This window comes from Hypanus sabinus, chromosome 13 (genome assembly GCF_030144855.1).
Source record: "Hypanus sabinus isolate sHypSab1 chromosome 13, sHypSab1.hap1, whole genome shotgun sequence".
NCBI lineage: Eukaryota > Metazoa > Chordata > Chondrichthyes > Myliobatiformes > Dasyatidae > Hypanus > Hypanus sabinus.
Window position 1 is genome coordinate 101,165,309 of NC_082718.1, and position 25,393 is coordinate 101,190,701.

Below are 25,393 nucleotides of genomic sequence, written 5' to 3' on the forward strand. Positions count from 1 at the left end.
CCAGGTGGCAGGGGAGAAAAGTGGGTCTGCAGCTGGTGAGAACAGGCCATAATGTGTCAGGAGATTTGAGAAGCTTGGAAATAGCAACCTTGTTCCTTAGAAAGCACATATTTTGGAAGTAGTCTGTTGCTTACTATTTACCATCTCTCAACAGCTGCAGAAAGTAGTACCAGGTTCCTTGTATCCTTAGGGGCAACTTTCAAATTCTGCTGTCATAAAATTGGTGGTAATGGACCAGCTATCAATTTCCAACCCAGATATTCACACCTCTGCTGACATTCAAAACAGTTCCCTTTGTATATTCTAATCAAAATTACAAATGGTTTCCCTAGTTAGACTCCTGCCTGTTTAATGTAGGACAGCTGTGGGACATGAAAGCGGCTGCCTGAGAGCTGATTCACATGTACAAATTTGTGCACAAGGAACCTACTACTTTCAAATGCAGAACCTCATTTTCCAAGTGAGAAAAAAAATTAACAATTGCGAATCCTCACATTTTCAAAACTAAGTAAATTGCTCTTTAGCTTCAGTCAAAGGATATACAGATAAATATTGCAGATGGAGTCCAATTGATGCAATAAAGCATGCCAAATCATGTTTCCAAAGTATTGAACTGCCTCTTATTTCATAAAGGGCTTCTCAGTCGAAGCCATATCTGGGCTTAATCCAGGCATTATTAAGGAGGAGCAAAAACCATACATTTTTAGGTTTAATGTAAGTCAATAAATGAAAATATCAAGGCAACAATATCGCACAAAGCCTCTGTCAGGTGTGATGAAAACCCAATGTCAGCATCAGCATGCAAACTACTCTGATATTCTCACTCATTTCCCATTGTCTCAAGGTTAATGCATTATTCACAAGTAAGCTGTTTATGATGTTAAAATGGCTGGCTCAGTCAGCATTTCAGCAGTGAAACTAAACCCTTTAAATAACTTGCTTATATCTGAGAATAATCCCTTCAAAAGCTAAAATTCTAATTTCCCAGAAACACCATATAAATTTAGTCAAGATTCTTGCTCGACTAAATGGTAAAAAAATTCCAAAAGCTTAAAACAAATTAGCTGTTATTTTTTGCCTCTTATGAAGTTTCTTAATGACATCCAAAGACCAGAACTCAATCAAGCTTTTTCTAAATTAAACTTTAGATTTAATGTAAAAAAACAGTAGAAATAAGTCTTAGAGCTCTTTTGAGCCTGCTTCCCCCATTCAGTATGATTATGCTGATCCTGTACCTTACTTTTTCACCTCATCATCATATTCTGAAACCACTATGCCCAAAAGACTATTGACATTATCTTTCTACTGTAAATTGAGTCTCCTATTCACACAAAATGCTGGAGGAATTAAGCAGGCCAGGCAGCATTCTAGGAAAAGAGTCAACATTTCTGGCTGAAACGTCAACTGTAGTCTTTTCCTAGATGCTGCCTGGACTGCTGAGTTCCTCCAGTATTTTATGTGCATTGTTCGGATGTCCAGCATCTGCAGATTTTCTCATTAGTCTCTTACTCATGCCACTTAATTCAAATGAGCATTAAAATGTGCTTACGTTCCAACTTGGTTGGATAATGTATTTTTGGTGCAAGGATTAATTAAAAGTGGCCCGCACATTTGAAGCATTTCCCCATTATAAAATTATTTAAAGGAATAGTATTTATTTTTTTTTATTTATGTAATCTGAATAAATAATACTGACATTGGAGGGAAATGACTTCCATTCAGTAAACCCCAGGAAGATGAAATACATACCAGAAGACAATGCCATGAAAGATGCATTTATATTTTAGACTTCACATTAGTTTGGTCATTTTCACTTTGTTAAATCTGTTCCAATGTGAACCGTGGAAGCAGACATATGCCATTGCTATGAGAAGTGTTCTACTTGAAATTCTACTGAATTGTCAAACCTTATTTATAAACTGGTTCTGAGTACTGGAGCTTTTTTTTAAAACACAGCTGACCTCAATTTAAATATGCAAACAGTAGACTTTTACTCCCAGTTGGAACGAAGTCCAATTCAGAATGCGTTCTCTCCTGACCAGCATAGTTCGCAATCTAACCAAGGATATCAGCGGTGCTGCGCAAAGATTACTGTTTGAATGAAATATGAACTGCAGACACCAGTCTCAAACCAATACCTCCAATGGCAGTGCACATTTAATCATCGTAAATGAGGCTGATTCAACAACTGAAGTGCTCTCAAGGATGGGGATGAGGCAGGCATGGTGAACAGGAGGCCAAGACATTAAATAATGTCACAAAATACTGAGACTGGTTACAAATTACAGATGTCAACTTTCATGACTGTCATTTAATTTGACATTATTCCAGTGACATCAAAAATATGATTTTACATATTGTAGTCACATATCAATTCAATTGCATACACAAAATAAATTAGATTATATTAAGTTAATAGAAACTTCACATATGAAATTTTTAAAACATGAAAGCACATGATTTATTTCAGCCCTCAGGATAATACTCTCTACATCATAATGTCTTTAATACAAAAACATACAGAAAAACTGTCTCTTTTTAACATTTTTCATTTATTAATCCTTTACATCGAACTCAACAGCTTGGACACTCAATGGAAAAAGATAATGCACGGTAAATGCCTTTTAACCTTGAATATTCAATGAATATATATAATAAAATTAAGATTATTACGACAAATGGGCTCATTTTATCTGCAGCTCCACAATTGCTTTCTTTCCTTTTTCTCAGTTCAACTGCCTTTTTCAAGAGCCATGTCAGGAAACTCAAATTTGCCCTATTCCCTATTTTTTAAAATTTTATCTACATTGTAGAAAATGGCCCCCTAAACTTTTGTTTTATCTTTCACAGATTAATGGGTTGTCACCTTCAAAGTGCTGACATTATCAGGAACATCCAGAGATTTCCAATGTTCTTTAGCTTGTGTAAATCAAGTAAGATATCACAGGATAAAAACTTCTCTGTTGCATGTACTAAATGATGTAATAATGCACAAGGAACTTGGCTTCGGAAATTTTGTTATATAGACTTCAAAGAACAAATTTAATGTGAATTCATTACTACAGCAATTCCACTGAACACAAATTTCTAACCCCATTTTTATTGATGATATATTATCAATATAGAATATTACACAGTAAGCACAATATTTATCAGGTTAATTAGAGATAATTTAATATTAGCAATCCAAGCACTCTCCAAAGTTTGCATTCTACACTTCACTAAAACAATTCAACTTTGCAGAATCAAATATCCTAGCTCACTCATCTCAAAAATATTAGCCACCTTCATGAATTGTAAAGACTTAAAGTGACAATCAAGAAGCCTGAACAGCTCATAAATCAAATGTTCTGTACATTTTAATTTTAATAAACATATGCATATATTTACATATCTTGCACAGATTAATTTCCAAATATGCAAATAAACTGTAATTAATGTAGCAGATGATTCTTTGTTTGCTGGCAGTAGTCTGCTCAGGCTGCAATATTCACCACAATACTAATTACAGATTTGGATGGATATTGTTTGGCATTTGGTTGCCTTGATTGCTGCAATCAAGGCAGTTCAAAAGTTAAAACTAAATAAATAATTAAATACTGGTAAAGTAAATAAAACTACTGTAGTTTCTTATAATAAGAAAATCTGTATTCCTTCCACAATGAAAGTTTGCCCAAACAAAATATGCTTTTGTTACTGTGTAATTCCCATTTTAACAATGTAGGTTACAGTGGAAGTAACTCTGGTAAATCTTCTCCGTAGCAATATTTTGCAGCAGGGTCTCTGTAGTTGTTTTCATGTTGAACACTCTACAAGGAGGAAAAACATGTATGTACTTATTTTGAAAAGAGCAAGCTTGAAGGCACTGTCATCAAACAATAATCCTTGCAGCACCAACCTTCAATCAGTGAAGCCTTCAGTAAGCTGTAAGAATCAGCTCAGAAAGTCAAGTAAGTCAAATGAAAATATCACGGGTCTTACTGACATTCAGCAAATGAATTAGTTAGTAATACTTTTTGGGAACTGTGCAATACCAAATGGCATCTTTGGTAGTCGTTTGGGCTTGAGGGTGACTTACTTACACTCCAACATTTGGAGAAGTGTTGAGATGCCTGTCTGTGACTTCTTTTAGTAAGGAGTGGTCATGGCACACCAGCTACCAGAAAGACTTGATAGAACAAATTCTTTCAAAGTTGGTAAGGAAATGCAATACGATTGAAGATCAGGGTCTGCTTTATGGGTTCATTAGATGCACATACAGACACACACTCCTAGATGCAATAGTAGCTGTGCACACTCATTTTAACACAGACACTCACTCTTGAAATAATCTAGATGAATCCCCTTCCTCAACTTATCTCTCCTTCAGTTTTCTCTTCCATCAGTCCCTTCCCTCCTCCCTCCCTCCCTCCTCATCCATCAGTTCCCCTCCATATCTCCATATTCAGTCCTCCTTTCCTCTGTCTCCCTCAGCCCCATTCATTCTCACACTAGTACTGATTATGTTTTCCATAGCAGAGCAGAAGGACCTTTGTGATTGGTAGGTCAAGAGTTCTCTGATAGTTTCTCAATACTTTCTGTGCCAATGTCCCTGAATGACAATATTGTCATGGGTTTCTTCACAACTAAACAACTTGAAATTCATTCAGTTGGGTAATATATAACCCTGATGCTTAAATATTGAGGTATAGAAAAGTATTGTGTTGTGGAGCCTGAAAATTCTTTTGGAATGCTTCACTGTGTTTATATGTCGTTCCAGGGATTTTGACAGTGAGGAAATTCAATCTGATTTTATCAGAAATATCATACTGCATTCAGCAGTCCAAGGTACACTTTCAAGCTACAAATCTTTAGGAAAATAAGTTTCCAATATGTTTGGATATATGAACATTAAAAATTATTTGGTGTAATTTGACATGGTTAAGATTTAAAACTAAATGCAGCCCTTTTGAAAGTTAGCCAGCTATCAAAAGGTAAATAGGTTTTGCAGTTATCTGAAATAACAAAATGGAATTGTAACTGTAGGATGGTATTCCAAATAAAGAGTATGCACAAAAAATGGGAAATTGAACTTAATGATGCATGTCATGCATTTCTATTACACATTTTTATCACTAACTCAGAGTCTCCAGAAATTAATTCATTACAAACCTGAGAAGAAGTTCTGCACTTTGCCAGGCAGAGCTCAAAGTGGTCCTCAATTGCTGTAAACAGATTCTGGAAGGCTTCTGCAGCCCTGTTCAGGAAGCGTTCTAATAGAGGTTGCTGAAAATAAGAAGGCAAATTATAAATGCAGTTAGCAATAAAATATTTCAAATATTATCCAAAAATAAGGCAATCTGTAAGGTTAATTCATAAAGAATTAATTCATGTGATACTATACTTTTCAATGATTAACTCATCAGAATATTAGTGAAGTAAAGAATTTTTCAGGTCAATTCCCAGCAAAGCAATATTACTTATTTAATGGATGATCTACTTAGATGGATGAAATATTAATACTTTTTACTGCCAGGCTGTTTTTAACTATATGTAATGATCAAGCTCAATATCCCCTAAGTATTTTTCAGCCATTACAGACAGTAAAATATTGTTTGTAACATAAACACTGACTATTAATTAGTGTAATTGGGATAAGGCAAGTGGAAACAGGCCCATTGCAGAGACTCACTGCCGACTCCCTCACCTTTCCTAAAGAGTAGAGATCGTACAGTGTAGTGTAATGAGTAACCTGCAGAGTCCCAGCCTTTGACTGGCTTTGAAAGAATCACAAGGTTATTGCTGGGACTGGGTGGTTTGAGTAATGCAGAGAGACTGGATAGGCTGATACTGTTTTCCTGAAGCAAAGAACACAGAAGGATGACCTATACGGGTTTAAAAAATCATAAATGCGTAGATAAGGTGAATGGTTACATTCTTTTTTTTAAGGTAGGGGAAACTACAACTACTGAACATAGGACAGTGGTACGATTTAAAGGGAACCTGAGGGGAAAGTTTTTCCACACAGAGGATGGTGGGAATATAGAATAACTACCAGGGAAAGTGGTTGAATGGATGTCAGTTACAATGTTTAAAAAACATTGTAACTAAATTTCCAACATTTCCAACTAAAAAGCAGTTGGAAAAGTACATAAATAGGAGAGGTTTTAGAGGGATAGGACTCAAAGGCAAGCAATTGGATTAGCTGAGGGAGGCACCTTACTCTGCATGGTGGAGTTGGGCTGGCTCAACTCGTTTTCACGTCATTTTAAAAGTACAACTGCTTTTAAACACTAAAGCATTCAAATGTTTAACTATAATTGTGCCAACAGAATGCTAGTAATTCAACTCAACATTTACTATTAATAAACTGCCAAACATCTGTACCATGATAGAATATATTTTCTTACTTTATTTGGCTGAAGGCAACAAGAAACACAGTACTCATACACACTGCAGCAGTCATTAGGTAGGCAGGTGTCACATGCATATAATTTCGTGCTTGGAGCATTTATGCTGCAGCAGCCATTTACAAGCAAGTTCTTCCTTTCACAGATATAGCCTGCAATAAAAAGGAAATGATGCTAAATCTCCAAATATATTTTAGGATTTGTACAGCTTGTCCTATGAAAGAAACAAATTCAAAATATTATAGAATATTGTTCAGAACATTATCAAACTTTTTTTTAAAAACATCACATGACAACAAATAGACGATTATATTTTTAAAAAATGAGTAGGTGGATATGTTCAATGGAAGGAAATAGGCCATGGTGTATTTCCTCACCTTGTTCATCTGTAATTAGTAGTTTACCCTGGATGGAGTTTCGACACTGTGCATTCTGTCTACTGCTGTTACCCAGGTTAAAACGCACTTTCCATACGATTCGCCGTTCAGGGCCTCGAAGCTGCAACAAATTTCTGTCGAGAACTGTTCTTTCCTCCTAAAGGCATTAAGCAAGAGAGAAAGTACAAAAAAGAATCATGGCTCTCATCTTTCCATTCATCATCAATAATATTTGAAAATGTTTTAAGTCTTTCCTAATCTTGAGGTGTCTTACTAATTGCACAACTAATGAAAATATTTTTTGAAGTAATATGTCCATTATAATAGGAACACAGGTCAACTGGCACACAGCAACCTCTCAGATGAGATAAAACAATTTTAAAGAGATCGCTTTGGATACAAGGGCTGGACAAAACTGGACAAAAGAACAGTTCTAACCTTTTTTAAACCAACTAGGCAAGGCTTCTACTTCAGAAAAATGAAGGAAACATACGTAAGTTCATTTTAATCTTTCATCTCAATAATCTATTCAGCACTCACTTTATATAACGTGATCACATACTCGGATAGAGTTTGTAAGATAAAACCATTACTGAACAAAGAAAGAAATCAATACTAGAGCCATAGCCAGATGTGTTGGACTTACTGACAACAATTCAGCCCAAATGTTATCTGCTAGATCTTCAAATGAATACTGTGTGTTTATTTGAACTGTTGTGCCCATCACTGAAATCCTAAGAATGACATTCTTAACCAATTCTTATAGAATGGTGGAAGGTTGATGGTGGTGATAAGGGGAGGGGGTGACAGATGTGATTTCATGATTTTTTATTACAAACGAAACTACAGTTGTTATTTTGGTCGATTTAGTTTTACTTACTTTAAAAAATGAAATTAATGTTGCATAACTGCTCAAATACTATGAAATTCAGCATGGCAGTAAAGTGGTAGCATGACACCAATGTGTTAACAACCCAACTAATTGTCTGGACAAGATATAGAATTTTTAACATCTGTTGCATATACAACAGTTTATAAAAAATGCCATTATGAATAAATGACAATTTTAATTAAAAAAATTTCTTAAATTGATGATTAAAACACTCATTAACAGCTTTAGCTATTACTATGATTCATGTTTTACAAATGTTAGACCACTCAGGGCATTAATTTTCACAAGTAATTACAATGAAAATATAAATCCAGTGAACAGATTTTCACTTTTTTGCCAGAATCTTTACTCTCATGGTTCAGCTACTTTAGCTATAGAACCTTCATTTTAATATTCTGACTTCTACATCTAAAGAGTACTATCTCCTATGTTATTCATTTTGCTAAAGGAGAATCTAATCTACTTTTGATGACATGTATTCAAATAAAAGGTGCAAATACAGTCAAGACTTTGTAACTGAATCACAGTAAAAAGATGACCTCACAACTGTTTCAAGACCTTGTTGCAAGAAACAAACAAAGCCAAAACATGACTTCTAAATAAATTTTACTCAGTACAAGGTCTTTAAGCTTAAAACAGTCATGGTCCAAGATCATCAGTGTTATAATACAGTTGAAGCTTCCAATCACTCTCGTGGCAGCTAACTGGAAATAATACATGGGCTTGAGGAAGAATCTATTTGGCTGCATTATCCTACCACCCACCTGCAGTCTGTCCCTTTTTTGCATGCAGATGTGGCATGATAACAGATGCAATAGTCTCATTATAAGCCTCTATAAAACCGTTTCCAACTCAAACTGGATGGGTTAGCTTGCATGGATTGTTTTAAGACTCTGTTTTCCCATTCTGTATTTTGCTATAGCCAGCTACTTCATTAAAAACAAAATTTTAAAAAATATTAATCTGATAACTTTTTGCTGCTGAATGGTTTGCAACCAGTCTAATGTTGAATTCAAGTTCAAAGTGAAAAGATAATTCTTCAGACAATGACTTAACAAATTCTAGCTTTCATTTTATATACAACACACTTCTAATGAATTTGTCTTCCAAGGGTTAGGCTTATTACAATTACATTCAAATGGTAACTACTGGAGCCTTTTGGAAAGATCTACTTGATATATTATTTATTCCATTTGGAGAGGAAATTGCTGAACGAAACCTCAGTGTTTTACTATTTTGAAAATATTTCTGTACTATTATGGTCAAACAGATTCAGATTCATGACATGGTAGCGTACAGTTAGCACAAAGCTATTACAGTGCCAGTGACCCAACTTCAATTCTACCACTGTCTATAAGGAGTTTGTCCCTTCTCCCTTCTCCCTGTGACCATGTAGGTTTCCTCTGGGTGCTCCAGTTTTCTCCCACATTCCAAAGTTGAGGAGATTAATTGATCGCATGGGTATAAATGGGTGCTGATTGAGTTGGAAGGGCCTGATATCATACTGTATCTAAGTAAAATAAAAATCTATTTATTAACCCATATAGAATCAAAGTTGAATTCCTCTTGTTCCTCTTTTCCTAAGGCTTGCATACATAATTCAATCTGACACTTCATGTAGTTTTGAGACATGCTGCACCATTCAAGGTAATCCTTTATTGAAGACGTTATACACTGAATGCAAATGCAGATAGATTGAAAATAAAGCCACAAGCTTCTATTCAGTGAAATTCTCCTGGTGCCTTTACAAATATTTCTCTCAACCAACATCATTAAAAATAGATAATGTGCAATAAATCTTGTTGCTCTTTGTGAGATGTGTGTATTAATTGACTGCTGTTCAAAAACAGATCATCAGCTGTAAAGCACTTTGGAATGTCCCAAGGTCTCACAAGGTGCTATAAAAATTCAAGTCCTTTTCTTTACTAAAAGTAGGGATCTTGTTGCAGGTTAGTGACTTCACTGTTTCACCTGACTGAGATCCCAAAAAGTACATTGCTTACACCTAATATTAAAGGACACTTCCCCAGAGAACTAAGCATATGCTAATATAGGAATAACAAGAACAAGTCAGGATATTTATTCTTGTGCTCGTTGCTTCCTTGTATGTAATGGTGGCATTAGAGACCTGTCAATTAAACAAATAGTTAAATGAGAGAAAAAATATTCGCACTTGCTAGACTTCAAATAATGTAGACTTCAAGAAAGCTAATGTATTTTAACTTTAAATAATGCTTCCCTCTGTGTGCTCTAGTCTCAATTTATTTATGAATCTCACTATAACAACTGAATATTTTAATCTGCTCTACATCCTTAATCAACGTATAAATTATTTCACACATCTTAATCTCAATTACTAAATAATTCGGAGGAGATTTTCTCCCATGTTCATCTACATTTTATCCACTAATAAATCTGTTAAAACCTATTGATGTTGCTATTAGTTAACTTATACTTGTGTAACCTGGAACCTGGTAGAGGCCACACTGGTAGCGGAAAACAAAAATAGTCTGGTGGAATCTTTAAAAAATACTGTTTGAATATTTAAACTGCATCATCACTAGGTAAAAGAACTACTGAATTAACAATTAACTGGTCATAAAGAAGGCTATATAACATGGAGCTATGCATTTACAGTGCATTTTTTGCTAGTTGTTTGTTGCAAGAGTTCTTATGTACACGGGCCATGACCTGAAAATGTTTATAAAGGCAGCAATTTGAAAAATAACCCAGATGAAGATCAGAAAAACAGTGGACCTAGTTTGGAATTGTTACCAATCTGCCAATAAATGCCTAAGTTACTTGCTATATGGCCAGAGTATATCAGAGTGAGTGATACATAGATAAGATTTATTGTGGACAACTACCAATAGCAAACGGTCAAAACATAAAGCATATCCTAATTACATAAATATTATTTCCAATGTTTTGCTAATGGAAACTAGTAGACAAAGGAGTTCCTATATGTTTTTAATAATTGTATTTGTTAACTTTTTAATGCATAATATCAAATAATTCACCATCTCCTTTTTACATAACATTCAAATTTCAAGAGCATTCAGTTTTTCCCCCCAATATGCATTAAAGTGTTAACTTTGATGTATTACTGCCACGTCTTCTTTGTGGTAATTTCTACAGAACAATCTTAAGAAATTATTGAGGGTCAGCTATTTAATTGTAGGACATTTATATTAAGATTATTTCCATAATCACTCAACACCCATTTGCAAAATGCCTTGAATACGAATGTACCTACAACACATTCGTAGGTACTAAATACGAATTAGTACCTACATCATGTTAGCTAGAAATGGATTACAGCCATAGACAAAAAGAATAAAGAAGAAAAGAAGATTTTTGAAACCTTGGTTCAAATGTACATTTAGAGAATGTTGATAAAGGACCAGATTTTTAGTCCAGATTTAGAAGTTATGGTTGCATATTTTAAAACAAAGATGGGAATGAAGTGAAAAGGCAGGCAGGTTCAGCCACAAAGTCTCAGCTGTGCAAAATTTAGGCAGCTTGAGACTGTGGCCTGCTCCAAAGCCTGGGAGAAATATTAGCTCCCAAGAACACATAGGCTAAAGCAGAAAGAAATAAAAACACTAGATTATTAAAGTAGGCGCAGCACCACCTAGCTCTATATGCACATTTCAGGGTTTATTAGAGCTGTGTTTAGACTAAGGCAAGAAGATAAAGGTTTCATAAATGGACGCACACTAATAGGAGATGCTAATGGGGTATTTTCAAATTGGCTCCAAATTTATTTGAGCTTTACAAGCCTCAGAGGACTTACCAAGGAAATGGAAGTAAGTTTTGGCAATGTCTCAAGGGAGCAGTTGAAGTTGTCTTTGCCCCATCTGTTTAAAAGCTCACCTATTACAGTTTCTGTTTCAGTTCCTTCAAATAAAAGCATGCAGGGTAACCTAGTATGGAGAGATTTATTCAAGCATTTCAGATAATCAAATCAGGATGGAAGGTATTCCAGGACACATCCAAAGAGAAAAAGATCATTATCTGGTTCTGTGCAAACATCAGAATCAGGTTCACTGACATGTCATCAAATTCGTGGTTTTGCAGCAGCAGTACAGTGCAATACATACAAATACTAAGTTCCAATAAGAAATATTTTTGTAAAAAGCAGTGCAAAAAGATAACAGAATAATGAGGTAGTGTTCATGATGGATCAATCAGAAACCTGAATGGAGAATGGGAAAGCTGTTCCCAAAACATTGAGTATGTGTCTTCAAGCTATTATTCCTCCTCCCTGATGGTAGTGTTGAGAAGGTGGCATGTCCTGGGTGTGGTGGAGGTCCTTAATGATGGATGCTGCCTTTTTGAGGCATTGCCTTTTGAAGATGCCGTCAATGATGAGAAAACTAGTGCCACAATGTAGCTGGCTGAGTTTACAACTCTCTGTAGCTTTCTCCGATCCTGTGCAATGACGCCTCAATACCAAGCAGTGATGCAACCAGTTAGAATGCTCTCCACAGTAGGAATATGCTAGTATCTTTGGTGACATACTAAATCTCCTCAAACACTTAATGAAATATAATTGATAACATGCCTTCTTCATAAATGCATCAACAGGTTGGCCCAAGAGGTGTTAATACACAAGAAAGTGAAACTGCTCACACTTTCACTGCTGACTGCTCAATAAGAATTGGTGTGTGTTCTCCCGATTTCCTTTCAATGAAGTCCACAATCAATTCCTTGGTCTTACTAACATTGAGTGCAAGGTTGTTGTTGCGACACCACTCAATCAGCCGATCAATCTCACTCCCATATGCTTCCTCGTCCCCATCTGAGATTCAGTCAACATCAATTATGTTACTGGCAAATTTACAGACAACATTTGAGCTATGCCTAGTCTCACAACCACAGGTATAGAGAGAGTTAGAGAAGCAGGGTAAGCACACATCCTTGAGGTGCGTCAGTGTTGATTGTCAGCGAGCAGATGTTATTTCCAATCTGCACTGATTGTGATGTCCTGATGTGTAAGTCAAGGATCCATTTGCAGAGGGAGGCACAGAGGAGCAAGTATGAAGCTTAATGAGTAGCACTGAGTGGACGATGATGTTGAATGCTGAGTTGTAATCAATAAACAGCAGCCTGATGTAGGTATTTCTGTTGTCAAGGTAGTTCAAGGCTGAATGGAGGACCAATGAGATTACATCCACTGCTCATGGCACAGGCTTTAAAAAAGTTCAGCTTTGTTGACCTCAGGGAATGGCACGCTTCTGTAGGCTAAGGTTCTCATGTTAGATGTGGGAAAATCTCCATAGCCTTGCAAGTGTCTACAAAGGTCACCGCTACTCCATATTTTGGGTCTGGATCCATCCAAAGAAAAACTGGTGGCATAGAGGAGACCAACTAACAATACATCAATGAAAAAGATGATCATAATGTCAGTGATTATTTTAATTTTCAAAAACACTACTCAAATTGAGAAGGTAACTAGCTACTTCTCCCACCCTTTCTCCAGCACTGCTTCTCCTAGTTCCATCCTTGGAAGTCGCCTTCAGATACCGAACCAAATAGGCTTTTTGCTTCTCCCCAAAATAGTCAGACACAGATTAGGCTTTCACAGCAAAGTAGCTATCTTCAAAACTTCAGTTGTGAATTAAAGCAAAATAGGTTGATAAAAGGATGGAAGCAACTATACAGTCATGGATGAACTTTGAACAACATATACTTTATCTCTACTTCTTGTTTGTAACATCTTGGTACTCAACAATACTTAATAATAAACAGAAAGAAAATGAGATTCGGGTTTTTTTGTTTAGATCAAGACTTTTCTGGGCATCAGTCTTCCCTTTGCCTGCACAAAAAGAGACCAAACTCAATTGAACCAACTGAGTAAATTTCAACATTTGTTTTCATTTAGCATGTATAAACCACTCTCCTGTGCCCTGAAACTAAATCATATCTTTTTTAGAGTAAAGTTATATAGAAATATTGTTCAAACCTCCAAGTACCACATTATTCAAACCAAACTGCTGCCACCCACAGGCAAAATTTTCCCTTCTCCTGCAGCAAAAGAAACAATGTAGGAATTAGATCGTCTTGACACATACTTTACTCTATACCATTCAAAACTGATCATAAACATAATTCCTCAGTCTGTGCTGCAGCATCAGCTGCTACCAGTGGTGCACTATCCTGCGCATCCAGTACTTTGATATGCTACAGTGGATCATACTGGCTGTGACCAGCAGTCCCAGTAATTCACACCAAATTCAGTCCCAGACATGCAAATACATGGCAGAATGCACTTTTCCAGGACTTAATGACAGATTTGGCCTCCACATTCCCCTGCTTGTACCTATATGAAGTTCAGCAGTGCTGCCCTATCTTGCTAGGATTCCCTAGCATTAAGGACAGGAGCCAAATCTCCACTCACAATGAGGTCTGTAGGGCACAGATCGATGAAGCAAATGGGAAAATAAAACACTTTTCAGAAAGAATTTTGCTTTTATTTCATGTTTCAATTATATCTAATTGTGTTGTATTTTAATTAACTTACTATGATTTTATTTTCCAATTATTTACTTCAATGTTAAAATTTTTTAAATGTCTGAGTGTTAGCCTGGGCTATACAGAGCAAACTGCAGTTTGCCCAACCCAGCCCTGAAAAATCTAAGTGTGTAGTGACAGGGGGCAGTAATTAGTGGCGGCCATTTCTCCAATATTGCTTAGGGCTTATTAACATGGAACCAATGTTCTCAATTTCTAAATCTACTTTATGCATCCCAGAATTTTAAAGATATGCAGTGTGGCACTTTCGTCAATTAAAACATGTTCATGCCCAAACTCTTTCTGTAAATAATTTTCCCCTATGAAGATAGCAAGTTTATTGATTCATATATCACTTCCCTTTTGTAAAACCAGAAATAACTTTTACTATTCTTAGATATAGTTCTTGTTGACAAAAAATATTATGTGAAGGATGGCCTATTTCCAATCTCACTTCTTTAATCCTTTTCATCTGGCCTAGATCTAACCCCATGGTTGCCTTAGTGACATTTAACAACTATTTTGTTTCACAACTTGTTTTAATTGAGCAAAAATGATATTCCCTCATATTCCAGCCTATATTAAAACCCTACCAATTATACCAGCCGATGATTTGTCATTCTGCTATTTTTTGGAAAATTACTCAATGCAACTTGATGTCACATTTTCTGTATCAGAATCATGACTATATCAAATACTTTGGCTGAAATCACCAGTCTGAGTTCTGAATCCTGGAATGGTGATACCTTTGTATGATAAGCAGTTACATCATCCAGATTACTATTCACTATAGTTAGAAGGATGAAAGGAGACCGAAGTGAAACTTACAAAACACTAACAGCGGTTCGGCAGACTGGATTGTGCTTCCCTTGGCTGGGAGCTTGAAATGAAACATCACAGTCTCAGGTTACGGAAATAGAGTTTTAAGATTGAAATGAAGAGGAATTTCATCACTTGGTAGGTTGTGAACCTGTAGAACTGACTGTCAAAGAGAGGTGTAGAGGCCACATTACCGAATATATTAAAGGAAAGAGATAGAAAAATTATTTGAAGCAAAAGACCTTAAAGAGTAAGGAGGGAGAACAAGCATATGGTATTGAGACAGATTATCAGTTTTGGTCGTGTAACGGTCGCCTCAGGCTCGCTCAGCTCATTCCGTCTAGGGCAGGGGTCAGCAACCTTTACCACTGAAAGAGCCACTTGGACCCGTTTCCCACAGAAAAGAAAACACTGGGAGCCGCAAAACCCGTTTGACATTTAAAATGAAATAACACTGCATACAACGTTTTTTTTGCCTTTATGCTATGTATAAACAAACTATAATGTGTTGCATTTATGAAATTGATGAACTCCTGCAGAGAAAACGAAATTACATTTCTGCATGCAACAAAAACATTTTGAACTCCGAAAAAAAGACGTTGGGTTGAAAGTTACTTTTAAGTAAAATATTCAATGTCTATTTGAGTCCTTCTTGTATTTATGAAAAACGCCGAACTTAAATTTTCCGCCAGCAGCAAACCAAAAATAACGTCAGCCAGCTGTCATCCTGAAAAATGAAAGGACTATTTCACTGAACAATGAAAAAATATGAATATAAGTAAAATAATAGGCAATTAAAATATTTATCATACTTGGTTAATGGGATTTCTGCTCCTGGACCTCAGCGCACAGCGTCTGCACATCAGGGCTGTATGATGTCACCTTCATCTTTACACAGGATCGCAAGCTGTCATCTGTGAGGTTTTCAATATCACTCCATTTGTGTTTCTGAGCAAGAACGGCCTTCTGACGGGCAACATCTTCAAGGTCTGCTGTCAAGCGTCTAAACTTGGACACCCATATGTCTTTGTCGGCTATGTCGGCCAGTTCCATCTCAAGATCAGGTTGACTCACACCTGCCAATGCAGTCGTATTCAGTAGGGAAGGATCGATGCTTAAGGGAGTGACCGGGAAGGATAATGTGTTTTTTTCCTCTCTGAACTCACAGAAGCGTTTCCCAAACGATGTTTGCATTGCGATGATTGCAGAATGTAAATACTCCGAAATTATCATGTCGTGACCTTGTTTGAACTCTCTCAAATTGGGGAAGTGAGACAAAGTGCCTTTCTGTAAATCTCTGGCAAGCACTGTCAACTTGCGCTCGAATGCCAAAACATCCTCCAACATGTGCAGGGCTGTACGTCCTTTCCCCTGAAGAGCTGTGTTCAGCGTGTTCAGGTGCGCTGTCATGTCTACCATGAAGTGTAGCTTTTCCAGCCACTCTGGCTGTTCCAGCTCAGGAAAGGTGAGCCCTTTGCTGCCCAGGAAAGTTTTCACTTCTTCCAGACACGCGACAAAGCGTTTCAGCACCTTCCGTCTGGACAGCCAGCGATAAAAACACGTTGTAGCGGTGTCAGTAAACTGCAGTCAAAGATAGCTTTATTCGAACCTTGCTTTTAAGCCTCCCTCAACCCAGCCCCCATGGACGCAGATGCTGCAAAAGACGCGTACTCACAAACCCCCGTAGGCTATCTCCCTTAGCCGGAATGCTGGCTAATTGTGAGCCGTTTCGGATGTGGCAGGAAATGTGTCGCTACACTTAGGTTGTACAAGATCACCATAATTACATTTCAAAAGCTAACAAACTAACATAAAATACATTTTAATTAAATACTGACCAATTATTTCCCAAAGCCACAGGGAGCCGCAGCACAGAGGTGAAAGAGCCACAAATGGCTCGGGAGCCGCAGGTTGCCGACCCCCGGTCTAGGGGGTGCACAAACTGGGTAATCAGCTGGTGTGGATGCTGTGTGATGTCCCCGCTTCGCCCACAAACAGACAGTACACCATATGCGATTAAATGAGTACAATTTATAAAGGTTACTATAACTAAGTGATTAATAACGATACAGTATATATGAAGAGAAAATTAAAGAAAAGGCGCCAAACTTATCAAAGTCCAAACCACTTCGTGCACAGCCGTTGGAGCTCAATTACTGAAGTCTTCTGGCCACCATTCGATCCCCTCCGAACTCCTCGACTCGCAGCTCAGGACCCTCCGAACTCCTCGACTTGCAGCTCAGGACCCTCCGAACTCCTCGACTCTCCAAACAGCTCAGGACCCTCCGAGTGGTCAACCAAGCACATCTAGCTTCATCCCCCCTCCGTCCTCGGAGAATCTCCCGGCCTTGGACCCCCCTTTGGGGTCCGATCCTCGCCCAGCTTAGAGCATTGCGTCCTCTCTCTCGACCCCCTCGCGCCGATCTGCCCAAAAGCCCGTCAACAAAAGCTTACAGACTCAGAAGAAAGAACATTAATCCCCATTTGGTTTACAAAGGAATACCATTCTCGTTATCAGTAAATTAGCATTCCTGCTAGTTAACAAAAAGAAGAAACCCTCTTTACACTCTCCCTCCACCAAATAAAAGTCATGTCCTCATGACTACTAAATAACTCGCCACCTTTCCTGCCAACACACCGTAACCCAAGCACAAACAGTGACATCTCCTCCCCATACAGTAACCCTCACGCCCTGTTTTTCAGGCGCTACTTAGGCCAACTATCTGGGGGTTCCCTAACCCTTCTGAGACCTCCGTACCCCCTCACCTAAACCCTTCAGGCTCGGACACAACTGGGGATACCTTGGGCCTACTACCAACTCCTCTCTCAACCTCCCACTCATGCCCCACACTGCACACAGCTAACCCTCCCCGCTACACCTGACTCAATGGGAGAAGGGCCAAAGGTCTCTTCCTCAATCGAGGGAAAGTCAGCAAAAGGCAGCATGTACCACACATCCAGCACATCATCCATCGAATCTGTATTCTTCCTCATTCCTGTGATCGGTAGCTGCTGTTTGATCTTCTCCAAACGGAAACACGTGGCCTGCACTGCTCCCACAGTCTCTTCAGCCTCCTGTTCAATATTCACTGCACTTCTCTCCAGCTTTTTCTTCCTCATGACTTCTTCCAGATCAACTTTCAGGTTTTGCACTTCATTTGAACTGTCGATGGTCACCTTCAGGTTCCCTTCAAGCTTCCACTTCTCTCTTCTGAGATTCGTCTGTAATTTCTTCACCTCCGCAAACTCCCCTCTCCGGGTTCTCAGTTTGCTATTACCCTCAGTCAGACAACTTTCTTCATTCTCTCCAACTTGTAAGTCTTCCGAATGGTTCCAGATCACTTTCTCCAGTCTCTCCGTCTTCATTTCAAACTTGATTCCGTAGAGACAGTCACTCACGAGCTGCGACCTTCGCCAGCCCTGGCACGTGTCCCGAAAACACTTTAACTCGGTAGTTCTCAGCTGCTCCTGCAACAACCTCACTTCATATTCTCCTGAGGCAAATCCAAATACCAAGAGATCATCCACATACACCAAAACTCCAAACGCCTCCATATCCCCTATGGTCTTCCACCTGCCCCGCAGGAAGGTTGCAAGGGCTCCAGATATGCCCTGTGGCATCTTTTCGGACCCGAAGACTCCTAGGGAATTTATAACGGCCGTCTTGTCCTTGTCGGCCCCACTCATCGGGATCTGGCAACATCCACTCCTCAGATCGAGCACCTTAAACCACATCGCACCATTCAGACAGGCCATCGCCTCTCCGGCCCTCAGGGCCATATTCTGGTCACTGACAGTGCGCCTCTTCAACGCAATACAATCCACACACACGTCTTCCACAGCTTCAGGGGCCAGTTGCCGCAACCTCTCTCTCTCCGAGGTGTCTTCAGCAGTCAACTCCCCTCTCTCGTGGTATTTCGCAGCGTCCACTAAGAGGGTCTCACCCTCAGATACTTCCCCCAGGCCGTACTGCCACTGGCTCTTGTTTGAATTCGGTATCAGCCCAATGCTGCTACACACGTCCACCCAAGCAGCTCGAAACTCTGGGTGCATCGACAATGCCTCCAAACAACGCTCACCTGCCTCCTCCGGGCAGGCCCTCAAGCGCACCAGCAGGATATTGGTTCTCGCTAGAACAGAAACGCTGCCCATCTCAACAGGGTCCGGACACATCAGCATTAACGATTCCTGAACCTCAGTCTCCTCCACATTTGCCTCCAAGAACTCCATTTTCACTGACCAACAACCGTCGTCTGGATAATCACCGGCACTGGTACCCCGAATCTCCAGTGTTCTCAATGTCGTCAAGGGTAAATGCTTCCAATAACGGTTATGAAACAAACTGTACAGCAACTTAACCGGCGCCCCGGTGCCGAGGATGGCTTTAACTTGACTTCCATCCATCCGTAACAACACCTGTGCGCGTGGCCCCTCTAAGCCTTCAGGAATAGAGTCTGTTCCTTTCGGGAGTTCCTTGGTACATTGCTGGGAACGTGCTCCCCCAGAGACCCCAAGCCGTTCCCCCACTGGGCCTCCTCTAAGTTTCCCGACACCTCTCGAATCAACGGAACAACTGATCCCCTTGACAGATCCCCTTGGCACCACAAGCAATTTATCTGCCCCCCTAGGCAAAAAGGGATACCCTAAAAACTTCCCACCAATCTCCTGCCACGGGTATGATAAACCCCCCAGCTGCGGCATTTGACTTCCAGTCGAAACACACGCATTTTCCCACACTTTCCCAGAACTGGCAGCGGTCACTTCGAGGTAATTGCGCCTGACAGTTCTAACAAAGTCACCAGCCCGCCTACTCAAACTTTCAACCCGTCCCTGTCGCTTTTCCTCAGCCAAGTACTGCCACTCACCCAATAACTGAGGGGTCCGCTCCGCCCACGCTTCCGCCCCTTTAGGGCTGGACATTATTCCAATAACCGGGCGGAGCTCACCACTGCTGAAACATCCCAACCTGTCACTCCTCAATCTCCAAACAGTACGGACAGCCCATGGTCCCACCACCATTTCGTCAACGCTAGTCGAAACTCGAACGACCTCCAGGCTAGCAACAGCAGCCACCCCACCCAACACACACACACTGCGATAACCAGCAATTGCACACCCACAAAGGCACACCAGCTCTTCGCCGCAGACACAATTTAAATAGGGTGATCACACAGCCTCCACAGAAATCAACCCCGGACGAGCACCCCACAATGTAACCCCCTGGGTCGCCTCAGGCTCGCTCAGCTCGTTCTCGTCTAGGGGGAGCAGCCTTCGGCCCCGCCAAACTGGGTAATCAGCTGGTGTGGATGCTGTGTGATGTCCCCGCCTCACCCACAAACAGACAGTACACCATATGCGATTAAATGAGTACAATTTATAAAGGTTACTATAACTAAGTGATTAATAACGATACAGTATATATGAAGAGAAAATTAAAGAAAAGGCGCCAAACTTATCAAAGTCCAAACCACTTCGTGCACAGCCGTTGGAGCTCAATTACTGAAGTCTTCTGGCCACCATTCGATCCCCTCCGAACTCCTCGACTCGCAGCTCAGGACCCTCCGAACTCCTCGACTCTCCAAACAGCTCAGGACCCTCCGAGTGGTCAACCAAGCACATCTAGCTTCATCCCCCCCCCTCCGTCCTCGGAGAATCTCCCGGCCTCGGACCCCCCTTTGGGGTCTGATCCTCGCCCAGCTTAGAGCATTGCGTCCTCTCTCTCGACCCCCTCGCGCCAATCTGCCCAAAAGCCCATCAACAAAAGCTTACAGACTCAGAAGGAAGAACATTAATCCCCATTTGGTTTACAAAGGAATACCATTCTCGTTATCAGTAAATTAGCATTCCTGCTAGTTAACAAAAAGAAGAAACCCTCTTTACAGTCGTATTGAATAGCAGGGAAAGCTCAAAGGGTCAAACAGCCCACTCTTAATTTCTGTGTATATGGAAGTGTTGTGAATACTCTGAAGAGGACACTAATTGCAGTTCTTATGCTCTCAGTGATGTTAGTTGGGAATTACTGTATCTGGAATATGGATGAACAATTAAATAACACAGCCAAGTCGTTTACATTGCTTTTATCACACAACTGAGAAATAACACTGAACAAAATCACAGACCTTCTAATGCAGAAACCTGTCCCAGAGGTAGATGTGGATTTTATTTTAGTGGAAAAAGAGGTTTATGGAAAGAATTCCAGATTGAATCACCTCAACGCCTGAAAGCAAAGCCATCAACAATAGGGAAAAAAAAGAGTAGGGGTTGCACATTCAAAGAAAGAACAATGAATACATGTCCCTATGAGGTTCAATAACAAAAAAATGGCGAATATTCAAAAGGTCAGACATCATCAATGAAGAGAGAAATAGCCTAACAAAACACCTCATGATTTTATGCACCCCACAAGGTCACCCCTCTGTCTCCTATGTTCCAAGGAATAAAGTCCCAGCCTGTCCAATCTCTCACTATATTTTAGCCCCTTGTGTCCTTGTAGTATATTTGTTCCTCGTAAATCTTCTCTGCAATGTTTCCAATTTCATATGCACAAAACTCCAAGTACAGTCTCAGCAACATCGTGTACAATGTTGCATTTCCACTACTCAGTGCCCTGACTGATGAAGGGCAGCATGCCAATCACCTTCTTCACCACCCTGTCAATCTACACCACCACTTTTAGAAACTATGCACTTGTAGTCCTAGCTCCTTCTGTTCCACAACATCCCCGAGGGCCTCACAGTACACGTTGTACTCAGGGTTTACTTCCCAAAATGCAATCCTTTGCACTTAATTGAAAACCACTTGCTAATCCTCAGCCCACTTACACAGCTGAGAAAGATCACTCTGTGATTTTTGATAGCCATCTTCACTGTCCACAATACCAACTATTTTAGTAGCATCAACAAACTTACTAACTATGCATTGTACACTCAAAACCAAACAGTTTATAGAAATAACTGTAACCCTCTCACCAGGGCTTGTATACAAACTCAGCTTGTTAGCTAACCTGCTAACAGCCAAGACTCAGCAGTGAGAAGGCCACGTTTCATAAACAATTTACTTCTCGGGTCAGTATGATTGGGGTTCAACCAAACAGGAATGTTGTGATGCTGTGATTAAAGGAACTTCAATTTGAGCTATTGCTGTGTAAATACTGCCCATTCACAATTATTGATCAGCAAGAAATAACAGATCATACACTGAATAAAATGATAAAGAAAATGTATTTACCAATTTCAGCTTTATCAAACATTTAATAGGGGAAAAAATACAACAAAAGGACCCATTACAGTTAAACCAGTCAAATGTGCACATCACCTTTGGACCTCAAACTGGAGAATTAGGGGGTGTATCTCTTACTCATGCACTAGACCACGGTCTGCGCGAAAGCACCCGCCACATTCTATCATTATCATATTTTCTTTCTCACACACACACACACTTTCTCATTTATCTGCACAAATCACAAAGTAACAAGGACTCTTCTTCCAACGACATCCTGAGTCACTTCCCTTGTCCCGCTCTGCTACTCCTGCCAAAAGACCCCAAACTACAATCCGTCACAAATCTCTCTCCGCCCAGCTCTCTCTAGAACCTTCCCCCGATCCCACCATCCTGTTTGGCTGACTCAACATTCCCAAGTTGAACAACAAGGATTCTTACCTTTAGCCAAAAGCAAAATATTTTACCCATTGGACAGACTGATTTTACAGAAAACTGCTAACATAAACTACCTCAGAGTAGAAATCTTAACCAGGGCATTACATAATGAACAACAAAGGTTCCAGCACCAACCTCTTTGGCACACCACAAGTTACAGGCGTCCAATCTGGGAAACAATGTTTGACCATCACTCCCTGCTTTCAACCATCAATCCAATTAGTAATCTTTCCCTGGATCCCAAATGATCTAACCTTACAGGCTAGTCTGCCATTCAGGGCTTGTCAAAGACCTTGCTGAGGTCCATATGGCCCACTGCCTTACTATCCAACTTCAAAGAGATCACCTTCTCCTTTAATTCCCCTTACTTCCTCCAAGTTGTCTGGATCCAGACTCTTTATGGTTCACTGCCACCTTGCTCAAATTAGAAAACTTTTTCAGCTTTCAATTATAAATTCTCACGATGGTCTTTCTTGCAGATAGATTTTTCTCTCCCTTTCTCCATCTCTATCTCAAAAAACATCATGTGTCTTCTGACCCCCACAGCTACTACAATTATACTTCATCTTACTGTAATTCCTGTTGATACATTCTACTCTCCTCTGGCTTCAGAGGCTCTGTTAAATGTACAAATGATGCCTTGTTCCATACCACTGCTTTTAATACGTTTCTCGCCAACATTCATCACCATCAGCTAACAGATCAGCTGTAATTAACAATTCTCCACCACCGTTTCTCAGTCAGTGTCAACATCTTTAATGTCACTTTGTCTCCTTCCTAATACAAACATCCCTGATGAGCGAGATAGAACAGTTGATTGAGTGATGTTGGAGCAACAACTTTGTACTCAGTGTCACTAAGACCAAGGAATTGATTGTGGACTTTAGGAAGGGGAAGTCGTGGAAACACACACTGGTCCTCATCCAAAAATCAGCAGTGGAAAGGGTGAACAGTTTTAAGTCCTGGATGTCAACATCTCTGAAGATCCATACCGGGGCCCGATATATTGATGCAATTAAAAATAAGTCATAACAGCAGCTATATTTCATTAGGAGTTTGAGGAGACTTGGGATGTCACTAAAGACACTCGCAAATTTCTAACAGATGTATAGTTGGCCCTCCTTATCTGCAGTTTCCGTATGCACGGATTCAAACAACCGTGGATCGGGAAAACCCGGAAGTTCTCTCTCCAGCACTTGTTGTTTGACCATGTACAGACTTTTTTCTTGTCATTATTCCCTAAGCAATACAGTATAGCAACTATTTGCATAGCATTTACATTGTATTAGGTACTATAAGTAATCTAGAGATGATTTAAAGTACAGGCATTTTTAAGTCAGATTTCTACATAAGTCGGAAAAGGTACATCCAGTTTTATTTAGCGTCAGTTAGTCAAACGTTTGCCTTAGTATATAGTACATATTTTACCTTTTTATGCATATAAAACTTAAGAAACATATGTATTTCAATAATTAAATCATTGCGTAGCTTAGTTAATTGTAGCTTTCATCGGGTCAGGGCCTTTCACATGCACCATTATTCTCACTTTATCCTTTAAAATTGTTCTGACCGTTGACCGACTGCAGCCTAACGCTTTTCCAATGGCCGATGGTGTTTCACCTCTTTCTGATCGCTTTATTATTTCCATTTTATTTTCAATCTTGATCATTTTCCATCAACAGAACAGAAAAACTGCAGATTCAGCAGCAGCTGCAGGTGGCGGGTCTGAGCTCCCCTGGGTCCTAAAGTCCACCAGCAGTGAGACAGGTTAAATAAGGTTCGGAGCTCCTCCGGGTCCTAAAGTCCACCCACACTGAGCCAGGTTAAGTAAGAGACTTGAGCATCTGCGTTTTTTGGTATCCGTGGGGGGTCCCGGAACCAATCCCCCGTGGATAAGGAGGGCCAACTGTACCGTGGAGAGCTTTGTAACTGGTTGCATCACTATCTGGTATGGAGGGGCCACTGCACAAGATTGAAAAAGAAATGCAGAAAGTTGTAAACTCAGCCAGTTTTATCGTGGCCACAGGGCTCCCCAGCATTGAGGACACTTCAAAAAGATGGCATCCATCATTAAGGACACCCAACACCCAGGACATGGCCTCTTCTCATTGTTACCTCCCCTCTGCCATGAGATTTCTAAATGGACAATGAATCCATGTACACTATCACGATTTTTTCCTTCTCTTTTTGCATTTATTTAATTTGCATATATTTCTTGTTGTAATTAATAGCTTTTGTCATTTGGATATATTGCAATGTACTGCTGTCGCAAAACAACAAATTTCACGACGTATGCCAGTGGCATTAAAACTGATTCTGATCCTGATTTTCTGAAACCTATTTGTTGATTTCTAATGTAAGTTCATACGGAAGTTACCTTGCCTTGCCTTGCACCCTTAACTCCTGGTGGAGTCATCAGGGCGACATCGTGACAAGCTTTGCACCAGTTTGTTTCATCTGTCGCGGTGGTGTGCCAGAGTCTGGGTCACTGCAAATGTTTTCCCAGTCCATTCTTTAATGTTGTCCGTCCATCTTTTCCTCTGTCTCCCTCTCCTACTTTTCCCCTCCACAGTTCCGTGTAGAATGGTCTTTGCAAGGCCACTGGATCTTGTTACGTGGCCATACCATCTCAACTTTCTTTTCTTCACCGTCGTGAGAAGGTCTTCATGAGGGCCAATGTAGTGCTGGATGGACTTGTGAACCTGCTCGTTTGTGATGTGGTCCAAGTATGAAATGCCCAATAT

The 25,393-nt window shown here is 39.8% G+C and overlaps 1 protein-coding gene across 3 annotated transcripts in view; it reads right to left on the minus strand.

Moving 5' to 3' along the window:
• Positions 1-2,282: 2,282 nt before the first annotated feature.
• The window catches only part of spring1 (SREBF pathway regulator in golgi 1), a 34,991-nt gene continuing 11,880 nt past the window's right edge, over positions 2,283-25,393 (minus strand). For 2 of the 3 annotated variants that reach the window (XM_059988298.1, XM_059988300.1), the window contains 4 exons: positions 6,767-6,923; positions 6,390-6,541; positions 5,152-5,265; positions 2,283-3,809 (listed from right to left, as the gene is read on the minus strand). In XM_059988298.1, the coding sequence (XP_059844281.1) occupies positions 3,726-3,809; positions 5,152-5,265; positions 6,390-6,541; positions 6,767-6,923 (507 nt within the window). In that variant the 3' untranslated portion in view covers positions 2,283-3,725. Of the gene's footprint in view, positions 3,810-5,151; positions 5,266-6,389; positions 6,542-6,766; positions 6,924-13,626; positions 13,657-25,393 lie in introns of those variants that run through there. The other variant, XM_059988299.1, reaches the window with a different exon arrangement.